The sequence below is a fragment of the Calidris pugnax genome, unplaced genomic scaffold (genome assembly GCF_001431845.1).
Source record: "Calidris pugnax isolate Ruff unplaced genomic scaffold, ASM143184v1 scaffold11, whole genome shotgun sequence".
Classification (NCBI taxonomy): Eukaryota; Metazoa; Chordata; class Aves; order Charadriiformes; family Scolopacidae; genus Calidris; species Calidris pugnax.
Genome location: NW_015090803.1, coordinates 8,223,058 through 8,243,367, shown reverse-complemented (window position 1 = coordinate 8,243,367; position 20,310 = coordinate 8,223,058). Strand labels below are relative to the sequence as shown.

The window sequence follows — 20,310 nt, the reverse complement described above, 5'->3', positions numbered from 1 at the left end:
CCAGCCCTCTCCCCCCCGGCGGCGGTGGGGCCGCGCTCCCCTGTCCCCGCTGCTCCCTTCCCGCCCGGACCCCGCCGGGTGGCGCGTGTGGCCGGCGCGGTGCCTGCCCTCCCACGCGTGTCTCTGTGTGTGTGTGTGTGTGAGAGTGTGAAGGGGAGCGCGCTGTGGTGTAACGCTCCCCCGCCCGCCGCCGCCTCGTGTGAGGGCCGGCTGTCACGTTTTCGTTTCTTTTCCGTCCCCAGGTGCTGAAGGACTGACTGGTCGCTCGCTCAGGCGCCAACTGCCTGAGGCGTTCGTCGTGTCGTCTGTTCCCCCCCCCCACCGGCTCCCTCCTTCGTCCCCCTCCCGCCTCCCGGAGCTGCGCGGCCTCGGCTGCCAAATGTGCGGAGGGGAGAGACTTTTGCTCAAAATCCCCCGCTCGTAAATATAGAGAAAGCGGAAGAAGAGGCACCGCCGAGCAGCTGCAGGAGGAGAGGAGGGGAGGGGGGCAGCGGTACTGCCTCTGCCGTAGTCAGGGAGGCTGATGGCGGAGTTTGGCAGCAGCGGCGGCGGCACCGGTGGCGGGGGGCTCCCTTCCTCCCCCGGGCCGGTTCAAGGGAAGGTGGCCTTCAAGGCAGGAGATGGGGAAGGAGGAGGCGGCGGAGGAGGAGGAGGCGGCGGAGGTGGGAGATCCCGCTTTGACAGTGCCGGCAGCCGGGTCTCCAACGGTGACTGTGCCCTGGCGGGAGCCGGCGAGGAGCCGGGATCCGTTCCTCCCGCCAGCCCGGAGAGCAGCGGCAAAGAGAAAGGATTTTCCACCAGTCAACAACGAGACGGCAAACCCGGCATCCCCCGGAGGAGCAGCATAATTAAGGTAAGAGCGCTTGCTCCTCCCCATCGGGGTCTTGGCTCTGTCTGTGTGACAGAGGCAGGGAGATGCGGGCGGTAGGTTTGGCTCACGCAGCCTTGGCTCTAGATGAAAGGACAGGCGGCTTTTTTTTTTCTTTTTCTTTCCCCTCCCTCCCCCCGTGGTGTGGAGACTTGATTTTTTCCTTTGTCAGAAGTGGACAACAGTGAGAGGATGGCTTTGTGTACATCCACGCTCGGGTGTTTTGGAGGGAGGGGGGGTTGGCGGCGTGTTTTGAGGTTTATTAAAACAGAAGGCTCCAACTCCTGTTGGAGAAGGCGAGAGAAAAAAAACTAGCTGGCTTGTAAAAAGACAACATGGGCACCAGCCTGGCAGGGAAAGACATGGATTGCACAGCATCCGTGTTATTTGGGATGCACCTGTGCAGAGCAATTTTGTGGCTCCATTGGCGCGTGTGTGTGACAGGCACACAGCAGGTGATGGGAGATTCGGGATCTCATTGGGCTGGGGGTGGGAGAAGGTAGAACAGGGAGCATTCTTCTTGTTAAAAGTGACAGCTCGTTTAGCAGCAGGCTGTGTTGCACTTCACCTATAGAAACGTCTATTTATCCTTAACTCTGCATATTCTGATTGCTAATGTTTCAGCTTGAAAAGTAGGGGCAGCATAAAGAATAGAGATAGAATATGGATTAGTGGAAAAAGGAATGGGAGGGTTTATTTTTATACAATTATTTATACAAACACAGTTGTTCTCTTTTCTTCAATCCATGGTTCCCAAGAGATGACACTTTGTCTTGGGTTAGCTTTCCTAAGTCCAGTGAAAAGGCTGATGGAACATAGAGAAACTACTCCATTGGTATAACAGCTGTGCTATCCGTAAAATGAAGCACAACTTCAGGTAATTAAGAACTGAGTTTAGTCAATATCAGCTAGATTTGTTGTCGTCTTAGATATTTATATGCCTCCAAAGTCGGCACATGGAGCTCTATTGGCTGGTTGATAGAAAAACATGTGTGGAAATTGGAGACGAGTAGTGTGTCTCAAGTTGTGTTACCGTCTCCTGGACCTTGCTGTAAAAACCAAGGGGAGAGCAAGGGCAGTCAGCAGTGAAACACATTTGACAGCCCGCACCCACCCTTCCTGTTCGAGCAGTGATGCTGGGCGTGTACGTTTGTGTTTGTGTTAAAGAAATTATAACAATAGGCAAGGGGCAACTGAGCTTGGTGTTGGAATAACTTAATATTTACTGGATTTACCGGTGATTTTTTTGCAGCTCTGATATTCCCTAACACTGTTTTGTTTTTTCTGTGTTAGCCCAAGAGACATGCTAGTGTTGTTTGCTGTGTGTTATCATACCATCATACTATTTTGTAGTGTATGATTTGATTATAAAGCAAACTTCTGCCTCTCTGGGGACCAAACAAAGATACAATACTTAGAGATGTGATATATTAAGACCAAGAAGCATGAGATAAGGAAATATGTTTTGAATTATATCTCATGAATACCTAAGTCAAGGTTCTTAGTTTCTACAGAAATGATAGCACTTTGGAATATAAAATTGTTCAACTTTCTGATACTACTATTGATGAACACCATTTTGAAAATGTGAACGGTAGTCTGTTCAGCTGCCAAGAACTGATTACTACAACTTTGTGTTATCATTTGAGTAATTTATGACATGAGTGGAAAAATCTGACAACACTACACTTAAAGTTATGTGGTCCATATTTATTTTAGATACGACTGCTTTAGTACTTCTGGGAAAAATCACTTGTGTTCATAAATACTGAATATTATTCTGCCTGCTTAGTTCAGCAGTTCACAGGTAGTTTGACTGAGGTTGTGTAGGTGCCTGGTTTTCGATACGAAACCTTTTGGAAAATCTGTCATGAGTACTAAACCTTAAGATGCTTCTTGTTGTCTGTTCTTGCAGAGCAAGTCTGTAAAACAGGATGGAAAAAGTAAAATGTAATCTATTTTTGGAAAATGTTCCTGGAGTTTTTGTAACTTACATCAATGATGTAAAACTGCTCTTAAAGAATATATGGAGTAACCCCAGGAAATAGGTCTGTGCCGTACAGATGCAGATTTCATACCTTCATGAAAAACACAACAGTGTTAGTTGATCTATAAAATGCACATTTATGGAATATGTGATACTTCAATGTTTTGCCTGCCGATTACTGTGTCGGCTTTTGAGTCACAAACAGAAAATTGACTTTTGATTAATAGTTCTAGTTGAGATGAAATTCTTTTGAACCGCATGTTTGTGCATGAAAAGCACAGAAATGTATTTTATTTTGGTTTTAGTCTGTACTTCCATTGGTTGTCTTTTCATAACTCTTACCAGAGCAGTGGCTGCCTTTTATTCCTTTCCTTTCTTACATGCAGTCTCTGTTCTTTCTCTTTTTTTCACTGGTTCCATATTTTTTTCTTCCTATTTTTATTTGTTTTGTGCACCTGCATCATTTTGGCCTTTTCTTTCTTGTTTGGTACAAGAGGATATACTCCTTGAGGTTGAAGTGTCATCTAGGATGATGCCAGGTGGTAGGGCCAATATTACTGGAAAAACTAACACAATCTTCATACCATGCTAGTTCACTTGGCCTTTCACTCTCCTATAGAAAGTGTTACAGATTGTACCCTTCATTTGTAGCAGTTTTTATGGAATAGCCTATTCCATTGCTTACCTTGGCTGAACCAGGCTTGAGGGCATCGGGACTGCATATATGTGTTTATAGAGACTTTTCCATTTTCTATTTCTTACTCTCCATATTCATGAGATTCTGATTTTTTTCAGAGGGGATAGTGATGACACATCGTGCATAAATGGGATTTAGGCTCTTCAGATACCTGATTTGTGAACAAATTTATGTACCACTTATTTTTATGTAGTGGGTCTTTTGGTCACTATTTTAGTTTTCTCCTTGTGTGAGGTTCGTCGGCATCTTTCTTAAAGAGACTTTGGGGTGGTAGGACTTTCAGAATCTCTAAGGCAGCAAATGACTTGTGGTGTATAGTTTTCCTGAGACCTGCTTGCTTCCAGGGGTCTCCAGTAACAATAAATGCTTACGGAAACTCACAGTTTGTCAAAACTGTGGACCTAGACAGAAAGAGATCCAGTTGGAAAAATGTGTCTGTATTAGGAAAGGTATTACTGTAATAAAATGAGAAGAGATACACTTAAGAGAGACTGCAGTTATTTAGGAAGACAACAAAGAGAAATAAATGGAGAAAGGCGGTTTTACATTCTGTGAGCAGGACTGTTCTTACCAACATGTGTCTGGAAGCAATGTCCAGGTTTGGTTTTTTGTTTGCATATAGTAATTCGGATCTCAGTGTTAATAAATTTCCTGGCTGATAACTTAAACAAATTGGTATCTCCCTTTTTTATTCTGGGTGTAAACTCAAGCTTTCATTTTGTAAAGTCATGCACTTGCTGAGCATTGGCAACTCCTAAATTCCAAAGTCTGTGAGAAAAGAGGAACCAAATTTAGCAGGTAGATATTCCAGGGTATAATTTTCAGCAGAGCTTTCCTTTTGAAACTAAACATTCTTATGTCTCTGTCTTTCTGTGACTGGGGAGTTCTACAGCATATGCATCAAGATCATTTTTCTTATTAAAATGCCAGCACACGTTATTATCTCATTCAATCTTCTATGATCTCTAGTTCATACTGTTTGTCAGGTGTGCAAAATGTGAAATATAGAGAATGTTATGTAGTATTTTCTATGGCTGTGATTGTTTTAGAGGCTTTATTAAAGCTTTTCGTGTTCATGGTGAACTCTAAAGTAGTATTTTCAGTAGGTCTAGGTTCTCTGCAGTCCTAAATTACCTTAGCCACAATCGCATGTTAGCAAGTCTTCGTGGAGAACCAGGAATAGATCATACACCATAAGCTTCCATCTAAAAGGATATAAAGGAGTTAGGTTGCTGGAATCAATTTGAATATATGAAATTACCTGATTTTTAGTCAAATTTCATATTGTGAAAGAAGTCTGTGTAGTGACGCTGTTGAGACAGATATCGATATATGCATTTATGCCCAAGTAACTTTTCAATGCGCTGGACATTTTCAAGTAAACTTCATGGAGCTGTCACAGGCTCAAAAGTGCTAAGGCTCCTTAAGTTCAAAGAAAACAGCCATATAGAGGAAAGAAGGAGAAAACAAGCATGTACTTTCTTTCTCCACGCCCTTTCCCCTTGGAAACAATAAGGCTACAGTATGAGCTGAGTTCTTCCTAGTCCAGAAGATCTGCCTGGAAGAAAACCATGAATAGAACAACAATAGAAGATACTTTGCTGAGAGCACATGTGTTAATTGACACCCAAAAAAGCATATATTTAGGAAACAAGGCTGTGATAGTTGTGCTACTCCTAGACTTGCCTGGCGCAGGTTTTCAACTAGACAATCGAAGTGCAGGTTTTTCTGCTTTTGTTTTGTTTGTTTGTTTCTTAGTTTCTTCTTGTTGATTTATTGTAGATCTATCTCATCACTTTGGTTTGTCAGATAGTATGAGAGATCTGAATGGCAATCTGCAGCTCCATAAAGCCTGGAGCTTTCTTTTAGGGCATGCTTTCTCTTTGATTTGTTGGACTCTCCGCTAGACTATAGAAGGTTACCAGCACCTATCAGTATTTGTATTTCTCCTTCTTCGTCCTATACTGCTTATTTGGTACTGGCTTCCTAATTTTAAAAAATTCAATATATATTTTAAAACAATACTTAACACCATATAGTAGCTCTCCCTAAATCATGTTTTCTTTCATATAAAAGCTGTATACCTTAGGTGTTTCCATACAGCATATATACATTAGACATCTATATTAGACATTTTACTACTTGTTAACAGTGACAGTGGGCTGGGATATGTGTTATAGAACAGCCACTGAGTATGTCATGAATTGCATTTGGTATATATTTTTGTTTGCATTAGTACTTTCTGTAGACCACAGTAATTAAATTTTATTTTGATATATTTAATACTACTTAAAAAAGAAACAATCTGTTTGCAGAAACAGATACGCAACAATATTCACTTTATCCAAGTTCAGCGTGTAATTAGTTACTTTCTCTTCATGGGCTAGAGTAAGTAAACTATTTTTTCCATAAGATGACTTGAAGAGCAAGCTTAATTCAGATGAATTTAGCTTGTCTGACTTCTCTTCTGGAAGAGCTTACCTGTCTATTTCTGTTGACTGAGTAAAGAGCTTGGCTAGTGTGAATAATAGCAACCCCTTCGCCTCCTCCACCCCCAAATCCTTAGAATATCCACAAAACATGTTCAGTCTCTTCATTGGTGAAAAATATAATTAATAGAATTTAAAAATCATGATGAATGCCTGTTAAGGTTTTTTTTTGGATGCCTGTTATTGGGCTTGATTAAAGATACGACTGTTAGTTTAGACTTTTTTTAAACTAGAAATTAGAGCAGTGGTCTCCTGCCCGTGACTCACAGATTATACGTTGTTCCCATGATTTGATTTGGTTCATGGAAGGCTGAAAAACATAAACTGAGACTGACAGGACAAGTCAATAGCATCGTTACCCAGTCTTTGCTGATCCATGGGTGATAACGATGTCGGTGTTTGTATTATTCTTACTGACGCTATTAAAAAAAAAACCCTCCTAAATAAAACTTGCCAATTGTCTATCTTGGAGGACCAAATTAACTTTAAAAATGTATTATAATACTAGTATATTGATTCTAAAATATTTATCTTTGCACTCAACTTTGGGATTTTGCTCAAAATTCAGAAATCTAAATATAAATAGACTAGCAAGTAGATTTCCGAGGAAGGAAGGTATATAATAATTTACGTTTAACATACACGGAGAAGAGGGAAATACGATAAAAAGCAGCAGCATGTGTGCATTGAAGAATGTATAAAAATAGGGCTGGAAGAGACCTCAAGAGGTCAGTCTACTCTGCTCCACTGCTCTGTTACAGAATCAACTGTTAATAAATGTCAGTATGATGCTCTTTGTCTTTTAATCACCTTTTGTTTGTGATCCTTCTATGCAGAACTGCTGGTTGATTATTCCTGTATGTATATGGGCAAAAGCAATCATCTGCCCAGAGTTTAAAGGCTTGTACTTGTCCTACTGACTGCATTCTAATCATTCCAGGTCATATCTTCAATTTGTCAGATTCTTTCTGATTTTAACTTAACACTAACAAGCATGCATCTCTTCCATCTTCAGGTGAACAGCCAGATTTAGCTATGGTCTCATTTCCATAATACAATGATATATGATTTTTTTTTCATTAAATTATTGTAGCTAATGGATTTTAAATTGAAGTTCAAATTCTATATTCCATGGTTAAACTAAAAATGAGTTGTTTTTACTGCCTATAAACTGGGCAATATGATGTTGCAGAATCTAGTTTAGAAATGAAATTTACAAGAAATGTCTTTCCCTCTAAATATATTAAAAAAATAGACAGTAATTGCAAATTTATAATATACTTATTAGATTGGAGTGTTGGCATTAAAAAAAGCTGCTTTGAAAGGGGCTGGTTTGTATTTAAGAAGAGTAGGTAGCAAGTGTTATCTTTCCCTGTTTCACAGTTGTGTTTAGAAAGACTATAATTACAGTTGATTTTCACATCTGAAATGCTTTTTAAGCATGGGGTACTGCCATCACTGTACCTACTTCTCCCTGTTGTATGAGATTATGTATGGAATGATCCTTTGGAAGGATATGTTGCCCATCTTGGGGGTTGGACTAGATGGTCTCTGGAAGTCCCTTCCAACCCCTACCATTCTGTGATTCTGTGTTCTTGACTGCAATACATCTCTTAATTTCTACTTAACTAGTTAATTGTCAAGAACTGTCAGTATAGACCCATCTATGCCTTGCTTCTGAAGAGGAGCATGCCTGAGGTCACCCACCTCTTCCCTCCTAGACCTTGACTTCACAAAACGTCAATGTTCAAGACAGTGAAGAGTCCAATATGTCATGTGACTGGGAATCAGCAGTACTGAGTGAGGATCACAGTGTTAACTGGTGCAGCCCTGGGAAAGTTAAATAGATGTGATTCATTTCTGCCTCTCCTGGGATTCCTTTTAATGTCATTTGACCCTTTGGAATAAGTAATAAAATGTTCCCGAGAACTTCAGCTTGCATACTGTGTTCAGGGATCTTTTCAGATACAGGTCATGTTCTGGAAATTGCAGTACATAGTTCATGAGCGCAGGCAGGCAGGAAGTGCTGTTACACAAACAAACCAACCAACCAACCCCTTTCCAGAGTAGCAGCTGAGACTTTCATAAAATGAAAAATATAAAATACAAGATACTAAGCCAGATTTCCAAATTGACTGTTAAAATATTTACTCTAATAAAAGAAACTTATGTGTAGGTTTTATTTTGATATGAGAAATATGTACTTTACAAATATGTAGCAGACAATTGCCATTATGCATATTAGTATCATGAATGTCCTAATAACTTTGCAAAAATTGCTGAAAGTGTTTGATATTTCCTTGAAAATTATGAGATAATCAGTATTGCAGAAGAAAAAGAATTGCTGCTGTTTTGTTAGGAAGCACTTCCACAAAATGTTCAAGTTCTTCTTATGGTTCAGCTTCTGTAACTGTAACTTCTTTTCTTTATTTATTTTATTTTCCTTTTTTTCTTTGTCCTTTTTTTCTTACCAGCATTATTATTTAGCCTTTGCTAGAAAAGGCAGAGCATTGTAAGGTTCTGTGTGTGCTTTGATGAGTTGGCATCCATGTATGTGAACATATCCCCATCCTTTACGCTCTTTTTTGCACAGGGTAGGAGAGGAAGAGTGATTGTGAAATTCTGCAGCAGCAGAACAGTCTGCATAGTTTTTGTTTCATGAAGCACTTCTTTCGATGGAAAATCCTGGATGCTTTATATATTTCATTGCCTAGTTCCTGATAACAGAAGTGCTTGACATTGTCTGTCAATGGTTTACTCTAGCCACAGTCCTTACAATAAAGTGGAAATGACTGTTTTTGTAAATAAAAAAATAATACTTAATTTCATTGCTTAATTATTTATATTATTTAAGTGTAACTTGGGCTAAAAGGAGAGGAATTCCACTCACTGCCAAAGCTTTTGATGAGATTGTTTTCTTCCTACAAGTTATTGTTGGTGCTTTTAGCATAGGCAGTTGTTTATTGAGTTCAGGTAACTCGTCTAAACAGTACAGGAGCAATTTGAAAAAAAAAAAAAGCAAAAGAGGAATCAATTATTTAATTATATATACTCTACCATGCATTTTCCTTTAGTAAATTAACAGAATTAATATATTTCATGTATATATTGTAGAAAAAGTTAGTTGCTGAAATAATAACTTATGTTCATTGCCATATTTATATATTTACAATACATACATTTTTGCTACAAAGGCAAGAAAAACTCAGTAATAGTTGGAACTAAATTGCTTCAGGAAATATCTCAAATCAACTGAAACATATTTTACCATTTACAGACTTTTTAGATATGCTGATAGCAAATTGTTGCAAAAAGCAGTCTGAATCCTAGAGTTGAAGAGTAATATTTATGTGAAATGAAGGAATGTATTTAGTTATGGCACGTTACTACCACATAGTGGAGAAAGCTAGAGCAGACATAAATAGTTTGAGTTTGGATAGTGTTATGTTTTTCTTGGTGTCGAAGAACCCCCCAAAACATTTTATGGCTTATTGGATGTACTTGGTTTGTTAAACTCCAACTCTCCTTTTTTTGTTCTGTTTGTTCTCCCCAGTGGTAGTAGTTGCAATGATGCATCTTGCAACCATTGTTTGAGGTTGATGCTTTTCAACTTTATTTGTTCCTTATTTGTCCTTAAATAATGCATACCATGAGTGTTGGTAGACGCATGCCTGGTCCGTCTCCAGTGAATGGCCAGCCTGGTCTGGAGTCTCCTCTTAGAGTGATGGTCTAGTGTGAGGGCAGCCACTGCTTTTAGTTGCGAGTGTTAACTTTTGATACTTTGTAGATTAGAAGTAAGGCTGCTAATGAATTTGTAACATCAGTCCTTTACTATCCTGCTTGGCCTGGTTCTCATTTGTGTCACCTTGTGTTTTGTGTCACCCTTTCTGTTTGTCCTTTCCTACCTTTGGTCTCTCCCCATCCTTTATTCTGCTCCAGCAGCAGAGAGACCACAGACTGGCCCCACTCTGCTTTTCTCCATCAGTGGCTATTGGAGATTCTTCTATTCCCAGCAAAGTGTGTGAAACACTTTGTGTGAACTGGAATAGTTCATGTCTGCTTGTGAACCCCCAAGAAAAAGAACAGAAAGAGAGTACAAAGCTGTTGACCTTCACAGTGGGTTTAAGTCCCACGGGGTTTGAGGGTTGAACCTATGATGAAGGCTGACTGCAGAGCTTTGGGGACAACAGATGCATCTACCCTGTCTTCAGAAGTTGCCAGTCCTTGTGAATTCAAGAAAGGCTGCCCTGGATCATACCAAAAAGCCATTTGGCTCATTAGGTTGCCTCCAACAGCCACTGCTATGAGATAGAGGAATAGAAAAAGCCCCTTTCCTGACATCTACTCCCGGCCTTAAGTGATTTGGAGCCAAGACATCTTTGTGTTTGATAATATTTAAGGGATTTTTTCCCCATTAATTGTCAAAGGCCAGTTTGACTTCTGTAAGCTTTCCACCACTGTAAAGTCCTGTGGCAGTTTCTTAACTGTGGGTTGCGTGAAGAAGTCCTTTCCTGCCTGGTTTTACCTGGCAGCAGCTTGTTTACCTGATAACCCCTGGTTCTTGTCTTGGAACAGATAACAAACAGTTGTTTTCTACTCACTTTCTCTATTCCAAAAACGAGTCAAAAGGTGTTTGTGACACTTTTTTTTTTTTTTTTTCCCAGGCTCAAGAATCTTAATCTATTTAGTTGTTCTACCTATTAAAGCTTTTCTGTGCTTTTTTTCATTCTGGTGCCTTTTAATGTATTTTTTCCTTACATTTTATTAGTTTTTTGCGGTGCATGACTGAAGTGGTATTCCAAATGTGGGCCAGACAAATGTGTAAATCCACTAGGACATAATGAAGGTTTAGCAATATTGTGGTACTAAGTTGGTCTGTAATTTATTTATTTTTTATGTTGTCATCATCAAAGATTTAAATGCTATCGCTGTCACTAATTGGCAATGGGGGAGTGCTGTTAAAACCTCTTACTAAATATTTAAAACCTTCGCTTTGAAGAACTGTGTAAGAATGTCTGTGCGTGTGGTGGGAGTGACTGGCATTAACATCTTTGTAGGAGACTGAAGTTCTGTTAGAAATCTTTTAACACGTTATAAAGTCTTTTTACAGTGCTGGTGACAAAAAACATTGCTGATTAGCACACCTAGCTTTTAGCTGTGGTCAAGTACATTTGTTTGCCTAGTAACAGAAATAAAATAGTATGGGCATTGCATAAAGCTGCAAAATATAGTAGTTATAAAAGTGCTTTCGTTTTATAATAAGCTGTTAAATATGAAAGGACCTTGTTTTTGTAAATGCAATCTGATAGTATTTTGGATGTCCTAGATTTTTGAATTTTTGGGTTCTTGCCCAACACTCATGCTAATGGATTATTTTAGTCAATCTTTTATTTAATTTGCTTTCATAATGCATGAGGCTCTTCAGGACACCTGTGTCAGAGTCCAGAAGAGCCAAGAAGGCATTTCTAGTCTTTAGGAAACTCAGACAAAGTCTAGCAATGAGATCAGACAGCTTCCTGAAAATAGAAGAGCATCTAATATTTCACCTCGGAGAAGAATTTGTCTGAGGATTAAAAAGGTTATTAAATGGTTATAGTAAGCAATGAAGGATAAAAATGACTAGAAGTTTTTAGGTCCCACAAGATTGGTGCAACAATATTATCTTGGAAGGAAATCCCAACACTTTGTTACTTGAGCTGTTGAAAATAGAAATGATGTGAGATGTCTGTTAGGATGGTCTCCTGAGTTTTTCTTAGGGTTATCTCCTTTTTTCTCCCAGCTCATTTTCTTTTTCTTTCCTTTCTCTTTGAGGAGGGAAATTGCTTTCTTTTCTTTCCCCCTTCTTTCAACTTTCCTGGCTACTGAAGAGGGGAGTAATCCCTATTAGCCTATTTGTTCTCCATCAGGCTGCTGTACTGAGACAGGAGAAAAAACCTTTGTTATTCCTGAATTTCTGAGGGATTTTGAATCCTCATGCTTTTATGTGTCCGTTTTGCGACAAAGTCCAGTGCCTGACTCATAATTTCTAAGCATTGCTGTAAGCGTTATCTTTATGTAATTCTTAAGTTTCAAAGCTTCAAATAAGTCTACTGCTTGCTTTAAACTCTCTGATTACATATTATTTTTCTTCTGTTTGAAAGCGATACACACTCTGTTGGAATAACAGGAATAGAACGTGACATGGATTTACATTCTTTTACATACAGATATTAGTATTTCTGTCCATAAATATTGAATTTAACCTCTCAAAATAGTATATAAGGAATTCCTGCCTTGCCAGGAGAAAATTTACCTTTTTTTATTGTGGTAATTATTGATGCATTTTTCTATTAACCAGAAATCATAGCTCAAATACGTGCTTTCAGCGTGGTCAGCTACAACAAATACATTTTCTTTTTTCTTCCACATCTAATCCCAAAGTCAACTCTGTCTCTAGCGGATATATAAAATTTACTATAATCACTTGGGGGAGGCAGGGAGGATAAAAAAGAGCCTTGTGATTAAAGCCTTGGCCTCTAAAAATTGATTTGCAAGATTAACCCCTTGCCACACACCTAAGAATCTTGAATTAATTCTATTAAAAAAAAATTAGATTCTAGTGGTTAGATTTATAGTACAGTCTGCAAACAATCCCTGCATGTATTGGAAATATTCTGAAGTGAATAATTAACTATTGAATTTATTTCAGGTCTTTCTCACTTTTTGTGGTGAATTTAGTAAAAATTCATCTTGGAATACCATTAACTAAATGCATATTTTGCTGAGAAAACATACCACCTTGTGTTTAACATGGTGCCTAATTGTCCACCACAAAATAGGTTTTATATTAATTTGGTAGATGCCCAGAGTACTTTATTAAATGATACTTGCGGCTGACATGATGGAGAAAAAAAGATTTTCTGTTGTGTTCTGTTAAAATACAGTGTAGTTGTTAAATGTTTAACAAGTTTTTGTAGAAAAAAATACAAGTGAAATTATTTAATATATAAAACAGAAATGCAGAGCAACATTAGTTTTTTTTCTGTTTGGTTCAGAACCTACCCCTGTCTGCCATGTCACTAAATTTTGCAAGAGTCAAAATTAGTAAGTGAAAGCTACTCCTTACTATTATTTTTGCTTAGTATTTAAGGTATTTATAATAAAGTTCTTTATTCTAGAAATGCACACTTCATAACCCTTTCTTATCTTAAATGTCTGATCTGCACCACTTACAATGGTTGATAGGAATAAGTCATGGACTTCTACTGCAAATTTCTATTTGCTTCTTTGATCATAAGCCAGGTGGGCTCTGGTGTTTGTTTACTTCTTTATTTTAGGATTCTTCAAAAATATAATACAGAGTGAAGTCTTGGTCCACTGATTTAAAAATCTTATATAATTGTTAACAATGCAGTTGTATGAACCTTCCTCTTGACTTGTCTAGAAGACATCGCTAACAAACTTTTGGAGGTCCTTGCAGGACAGTGTAAACATTGGTCTTGCACTGATCAGCTGATTATGCAGTTTAAAGCCCTTCGTAACCATCCCTATCCTTGATTTCTGATTGTATTCAGGATAAAACCAGTATTATTGAATAGTTCTGTCCATGAACTTGACTTGAAGTCCTCATGAAAAGCAGGCTCATAGCATAGCCTTCAGCCTTGTCCTTGAACTTTTTGAGACTCCTCAGCTGAAGTTTCTTCCCTTGTTGATCCCCCAGTTGCTTAAGACAGTATGTACTCTTGCTTGCTTCGATTGTCCTGTTCTTTGGTTTAACTGAATGAAACCCTTTGAGATAAAGCGTATGAAGTACATATTTTGCGTTCCTGTGTGTTTACCTACAGTACTGTCTGACCTTAACATTCAAAAATCACAAGTCAAATCTTCAAACTCTGACTTTCTTTAAAAATCATAAGACCTGAAAATTAATATATTGGTTTCCTGTTAGTGCTCCCTTGATTTAAGCCATTCTGAATGTGCACTATATTTTCCAATTCTCCTCACAGGAATGTGTAAATAGAAAAATGATTTGAGTTAACGTAGAGATTCTGAGATACAAGTATCCATAAGGACTTTAAGAAAACACCAGGTATTATAAGGTTTGCCACAACATTTGGAATACCATTTGATTATTATACAGACAGCTATTATGTCAGGCAAATAACAGTAGATAACAGAATGTAATACTAATAAACCATTTTACTTTTTATCAATTTACATAGTTGGTCATATTCTTTTATTTCTTAATTTTTTTTAATTAGGAAGATTAGCAAGGTGCTAATATGTATTTTAAATAGTTTCAAACTCTTCCTTTTAGCAAAGATTTCATGAGTTTTGTAGTTAATTGTCTAATGTTTAGTTATGTTTGAAAGAATGTTAACTGTTGTTTAAATGGATCCTATATTTAAACTCTTTGTTTCAGCAGTTTGAGAGCAATTACCATTTATTTCTGAATTGTGTTAGAATAGAGGCCCTGCAAGCTTTATCCACATACTGTGGTGATAACAAGAATCAGATGCTCACAAACTTCTGTTTAGCTGACTACTTATGAAAATTTCTCTAGAGGAAAAGAAATTAGGATAAACAGTTCTACAAAATTCTCAAAACTTACAATTAGTTACAGAATTCTGAGAACCTAAAGTATACCAGTTAAAAAAAAAGGTCTCATAGTTACAAATTCTTAAAATGCTGGTTTTGACAGGCAAAACTTCAGAAAAAGAGAGTGAGGCCACAATTCAAAGCTCTTAATTTGTTATACTAGAAAGGAAAAAAAAATGGTTCTGTATTAGTTCAGGCCAACAACTTGGCAGGAATTTAAATCTGAGTCCAAGGTTTCTGAAACCAGAGGCTTGGGAATGTCATCAGGTTTCAGGGCTGGTAACGAAGGGGAAATGCAGTGATTTCACAGATAGCTGAAATATACATCATAGTCACAACGTTTAAAAGAGTTACAATGTTTAAAAGAAAACTGTAGAATCACATATGATAACAAACAGAAAGAGGTGTGTGAAGTGTTGGTGTTGCATATGTTCCTTGTTGCTAAGTAGTAGGGGGGTTTTTGAGTGAAAAAAATAATGAGTTTCTAGTTGTGGATCAGGATGAGTTTTATGCCAAGAATAATGTGGCTGAATGAGGCAAATATTCTTGAGTCCTTTACCTACAACTTTGGTAGCTCATAAATGATTTCAGAGTGGTGTAGTGTTGTGGAAAGCTACACTTACTAGTACTTTGTGGTGGTGGTTTTTGTTTTGTTTTGTTTTTTTTTTTTCTCTTTCTGGGATGCCACTTAATTTCTTTCTGGAAAGTGTCTTGGGAGCTCTTACTGTGAGAGGCAGTTGTTGAGCAGCAGCAAAATCCCTCTGTGACTTGTCAAATCATCTTCTCTCAGCATTACAGTGTATGAAATTAATGTGAAATTTCTTAACCGTCCTTCTAGAAATACCGTTCTTTTTATGATGGTTCTGAGTTTACAAGATTTCGTTCTTAATATAGGCAGAATAAAATTTTATGTCGAAGATATTATTCCTTTGTTTCTACCCTGATTTTAATGAAAGTCATGGTCATTGAAGGGAGGAAGCTGCATTTTCTCTGCAATGTTCCAGTGGGAAAACAAACATGAGTCCTGTTCTTGCACCTGCTGCATTGAGGAAGGGGAGAGAGGCAACACTTTAAGGAAAATAAACCATGTTTGCGCTTCTGTCATAAATTGCATTGCTTAAGACTAAGAAATGTTCTCATCCAGCTACGTTCATGTAGATGATACAGGAGAATTCTCTTTCCTATGTCTGTGGTCATTCTTTGTGTTACACCGGCTGCAGTTCTGAGAGACAGAAATTAGGCTGCTTGAAACTTCCTCATTTCCATCCCTGTTGTTTTTGTAGCTTGCCAAACTCATTATTTGTTTTAAATAGGCAATGAAAAGCCATTTCTCCTTGCCTCCAGGAAATCTTTGTTTTAATGTAATTTGTTACTGTAAAACATCATAAGAAATGTACTAAAACTGTAGGAGACTGAATCAAAACTGTTATTGAAAAATGAACTTACCTCACATTTTACATTTTCTTTTGGTGTTCACAATAAGTGGTTGGGAGAAGGTGACACCTGCTAGAATTTTATAACCCAGTTTGGTTACATGTAAGAATTAAAAATAAAAACTCTGCTTTAAAGTTGTAACTTCAACCATGAATACTAGAAAAATTTCAGTTTATGGGTGTCTTTTCTCCAGTTTTTCTTTGATCAAATTCTTTAGAGATTCGTTACCGAAAGTATTTGCTATGCTCAACTTTTCACAATCTGTTTTCCTCCAGTTATTGTGAAGCTTATTAGGGATGAGAAATCTGTTTGCACTTGTACATCTTAAAGAAACAAGGTCTCACAAATCAATGTAAGGGACAGAACAGTGATCAAGAAAATATTTCTTAACAAATACTTTCAAAACAAATCTGCCAGTTTTTCAAATGGAAGGAAATAAGCACTTGATGCAAAAGGCTGGTTTTTAAGGTGGCATCATCTAACTCCTTCACTTTTAATTCCATCCACACATTACCTTTTTTGTTTTTTTTGTTGTTGTTTCTGTGGGGACTCTCTTCTCTGGCCTGCCTCTTAAATTTAAATTCTGGTAGTTGAACTGTGTTGGTAAGTAAGAAGAATAAAAATATTAGTGTCATTTTATTTTTCTCTGTGCATAAAATTATTTTATTATAGGTGTTTCTTCTTCTTATAGCATGCATATCCATTCTGTATCACTTTATCTTTTTGGAACCTTTTCTTTTAAAAGGTAATAGCATAAAGTTATTGTCATTTTCTTTCAAACTTGTAAGCTTGTTCTGTTTAGTTCAATGTGCAAGATTAATTGAATAGACTATTTTTATTTTGCTGGATATAGTATTTTAAGGGGAAGACCAGTTTACCAGGAATACAAAATACCCTATTTAATATGAGTATCGTTGAATAAAAATTGTGGTTTTAATGATATTTGTTCCTGATTCATGGGAATGTTTTTGATTAATAGGATTCATTGGAAGAGCCAGATGTGTGAATAAAACAGAATTCTACTTGCATTTAAAATTGCCAATATAAACTTAAAAGCAGAGAGATTAAAAATATTCCTTATTTAATTTAAGACTAATTGAAAATACTGCTTACCCTTCATATTTATTTTATGGCTTGGAGTTGATTAACTACACAGGAAGAGAATGTTGTGTTGCTGTGATGTTCCAAACGGGCCAGTTGGTTTCTGGTCCATAGTGATACCAGTTTGCTGTTCCAACAAGTTTGTATTGTTAAAAAACACACGGCAAGGGAAACACACCACGCACCATTAAGGGGAAGTGTGTATAGAAAGGGAAAGGTACGAGTACCGGAGTTGCACATCTCTGGTGCTCTGGTTCTTCTACGTCTCATTTTCCTTCACACTGTGAGACAGGAAATGGAAGTAGCTCAGAGCTACCTATATATATTCCTCTTCTCTCAGGGCCAGATGCAGAGGTAGGATGCTTGCCATGAGCGAAAGTAGCTTCAGGTGTTGTTGCAAAGGCTCTATGTAAGTTCCCCAGTAAAATTCACTTCTGTCTAGCCAGTGTCCTGTTGGAGAATAAATGGTGGCTTTGGGAAGCTGTGAAGCTGGTAGGTAGCAGCTGCTCTGTTCCAGTGGTGTACTGTATGGCAAACGTGGTGGGGCAACCATCCTCAGCGTTAGAAGTGGATCAGGGACTTAAAAAACAGAGTATAAATGTGTTTAGTCTGAAACACACATCTCTTTCTTAAGTCTTCTGTTAAGAATGGCCTTTCTGCATCTCACCAATCATCCTATCTCCAGTGAGAGTGGGGAGGCAGAAGAGTGCTTGAATGCAGGCTCTGAGAAGTGTGCAAAGAAGGCGAAGCTGAAGGACATCTAGGCACATTATGAGCAAAAGGACAAAATAAACCGATGGGCAAGCGCGCACTGAATAGATACTGCATGGGGACAACGCTGTGCTGAGTCCCTTGGCCTCTTTTTCCTCAGTATGTGAAAGCATCTTGGCCACACCTGGAATCTCAAAGCATGGGAATCTTGTTGTATGTGTTGACAGAATTTGTTTATCTGATTCAAGTGTAAGCCACCTTTCACCTATAGCGGAACTCTTCTGCACTAACAGCTTAACTCTGACGTCGTGAGCTCGGCGCTGGTAGTAATTTCCCACTGACAGTCTTCGTTACGTTGAGTTTCTGAAACGTCTGTCACATCAACATCCTCATCTAAAGCCTGGCATTCCTGTTTCTCCATCTTGTTTGTCTGCATTGTTTAAGTGTCTCTCTTCTGTTTTAGCCTAGTTCGCTATTTAAGCACAGTCGCTTTCTATCCCGTCTCTTATTTGAGTATACATTGTTACTGTGATTCTTCCACAAAGGATTCATCATCATCTTAAACTGTGCACTATTCAATCCTTAACGGCTTTTCTCAGCTATTAAAATTTCAAAGGTCACAGAAAAGTATTGAATTAAATTGCTGACACTGCTCCTTTTCGGTTTAGATGAAGCCTTCCTCCAGTACGTGCTCACTCTGTTTCTTCTAGTTTTGGCAAATCTGCTTGGAATTATTCTTCCCAGAATTAGCCTCTCTAGGGAGATACAGACTTTATATTCTTTTACTTATTCTCTTTCCCGTCTATTCACCTCTTTTACCCATATAAAAAAGAAAACCCTTCTTAGTTCTGAAAATGATTGGAATGATTTGATGACTTCTGCGTGTGAGAGAGAGGAAGATTATTTTCTTCATTCTTGATGCCTTTTTCTCTTTTCAAGGAGTTCAAGCTGGCTTTTTGTTAAGAGAAATTGCTTGCTGGTTGAATCCATTAACAAAGTTCTTGCATTGAACTTGAGATACCTGTGGTTGTCTCATGGTGGGTACTGGAATTAGTTCTTCATGCTCAGCAGGAGGGGAAATGTGGTGTGTATGAGAGATGAAAATGAACAGAAAAGTGTTTTGTGATTGTCCATAGTGTTTAGTAATATACTGGTGGGAATTGATAAAATCCAGTTGATCTGGAGGGTCCTTAGCAGGTCAATCGGAACCATTTGGAACTGGAGAATATTCTGCAGATGTGAAAATGACAGTTCTCAGTGTTCGTCCCGAAAAGTTAAGGCTACAAGAGAGAATTTCTTCCACAGCTCTGATTAGGATTCAGTCTTTATTGCTGCCATGTGTTTACTATTGATTGAATGAAAGTAAGATAAAAACTACTCGTATTATATCCATGCTTTTTAAAAAAATACTTTTTTTTTTTTTTAATTATTGTAGATTCAAGTTAGAATCAAATACCAACTCCAGAAACCTAAGTAAGGTGACCTTGTAAATCTGGTTGCTTAGAATGACAGAATCTCTGCCTGGAGGATTCACAGGAATTGTAGTTTTGTTTTCAAGTGAGAATTCTTTTGTTACTTTTGACACTAGTTGGAGGCTTTGAACTCTGGTCTCAGTCAAGACCCTTGGGAGAAATCTCTTTTCCTTCCAAGGGAAATAATGGAGAATGGTTAGTTCCTCAGAAGGTTGTTGGACTCATTTTCTGTCTAGACTACTAGAAGCCACAGATAATTTGGAAGTAGAATCTAGAAAATACAATCTGGACTGTGACTGCTTAGAGTACACAAATGGCAGTTTCTGGGGTACTGAGAAAAAATTTGGAAACACTCTGGCAACATAGCTGTTGAACAACGTGGTAAAACAACTCTTTCTAACTTAAGAATCTAAAATTATTTCTGTGACTTATGGGAGTGTATACAGGTTTAGTATCAAAGTAATGAGAATACAACCCTAGAAGAAGTTGAATTGGTAAGTTTTCTCAGTCAGAAATTCACCCATTTTATTGCTTGCTCTGCACCATTTTTCTTGGCTATTTTTCCTCCATAATTTGCAGGTTTTTTTTCTCTGTATGTTGGTCTTTTAAGTACAACAAGGACAGTGTTACTAATCCCGAGAAGGTGCTACTGATGATCTTTTTAGCAGAAAACAGGGCTGGAAAGGATCTTGATGTTACCCTGTGTAGTGGGTTGAGCTTGGGCAGCAGCCAAGACCCACACAGCCACTCACTCGCTCTCCCCTCCCACGGCCAGAAAACAGAGTAGGAACAGCAAAAGCAAGAAAACTCGTGATTCGAGATAAAAGACAATTTAAAAAGTGAAGGAAAGAGGAAAGAAAAACAAGTGATGCAAAGGAGAATCACTCACCTCCTCCCATAAGCAGACTGATGACCAGCAAGCTTCTGAGAAACAACTACCTTGGAAGACAAACCCTCCCCTTTTGCTACCTGAA

The 20,310-nt window shown here is 38.1% G+C and overlaps 1 protein-coding gene across 1 annotated transcript in view; it reads left to right on the top strand.

Moving 5' to 3' along the window:
* Positions 1-277: 277 nt before the first annotated feature.
* PLCL2 (phospholipase C like 2) overlaps positions 278-20,310 on the top strand; it is a 99,584-nt gene continuing 79,551 nt past the window's right edge. The window contains exon 1 of the mRNA XM_014937878.1: positions 278-853. Within this exon, the coding sequence (XP_014793364.1) occupies positions 524-853 (330 nt within the window). The 5' untranslated portion in view covers positions 278-523. The remainder of the gene's footprint in view (positions 854-20,310) is intronic.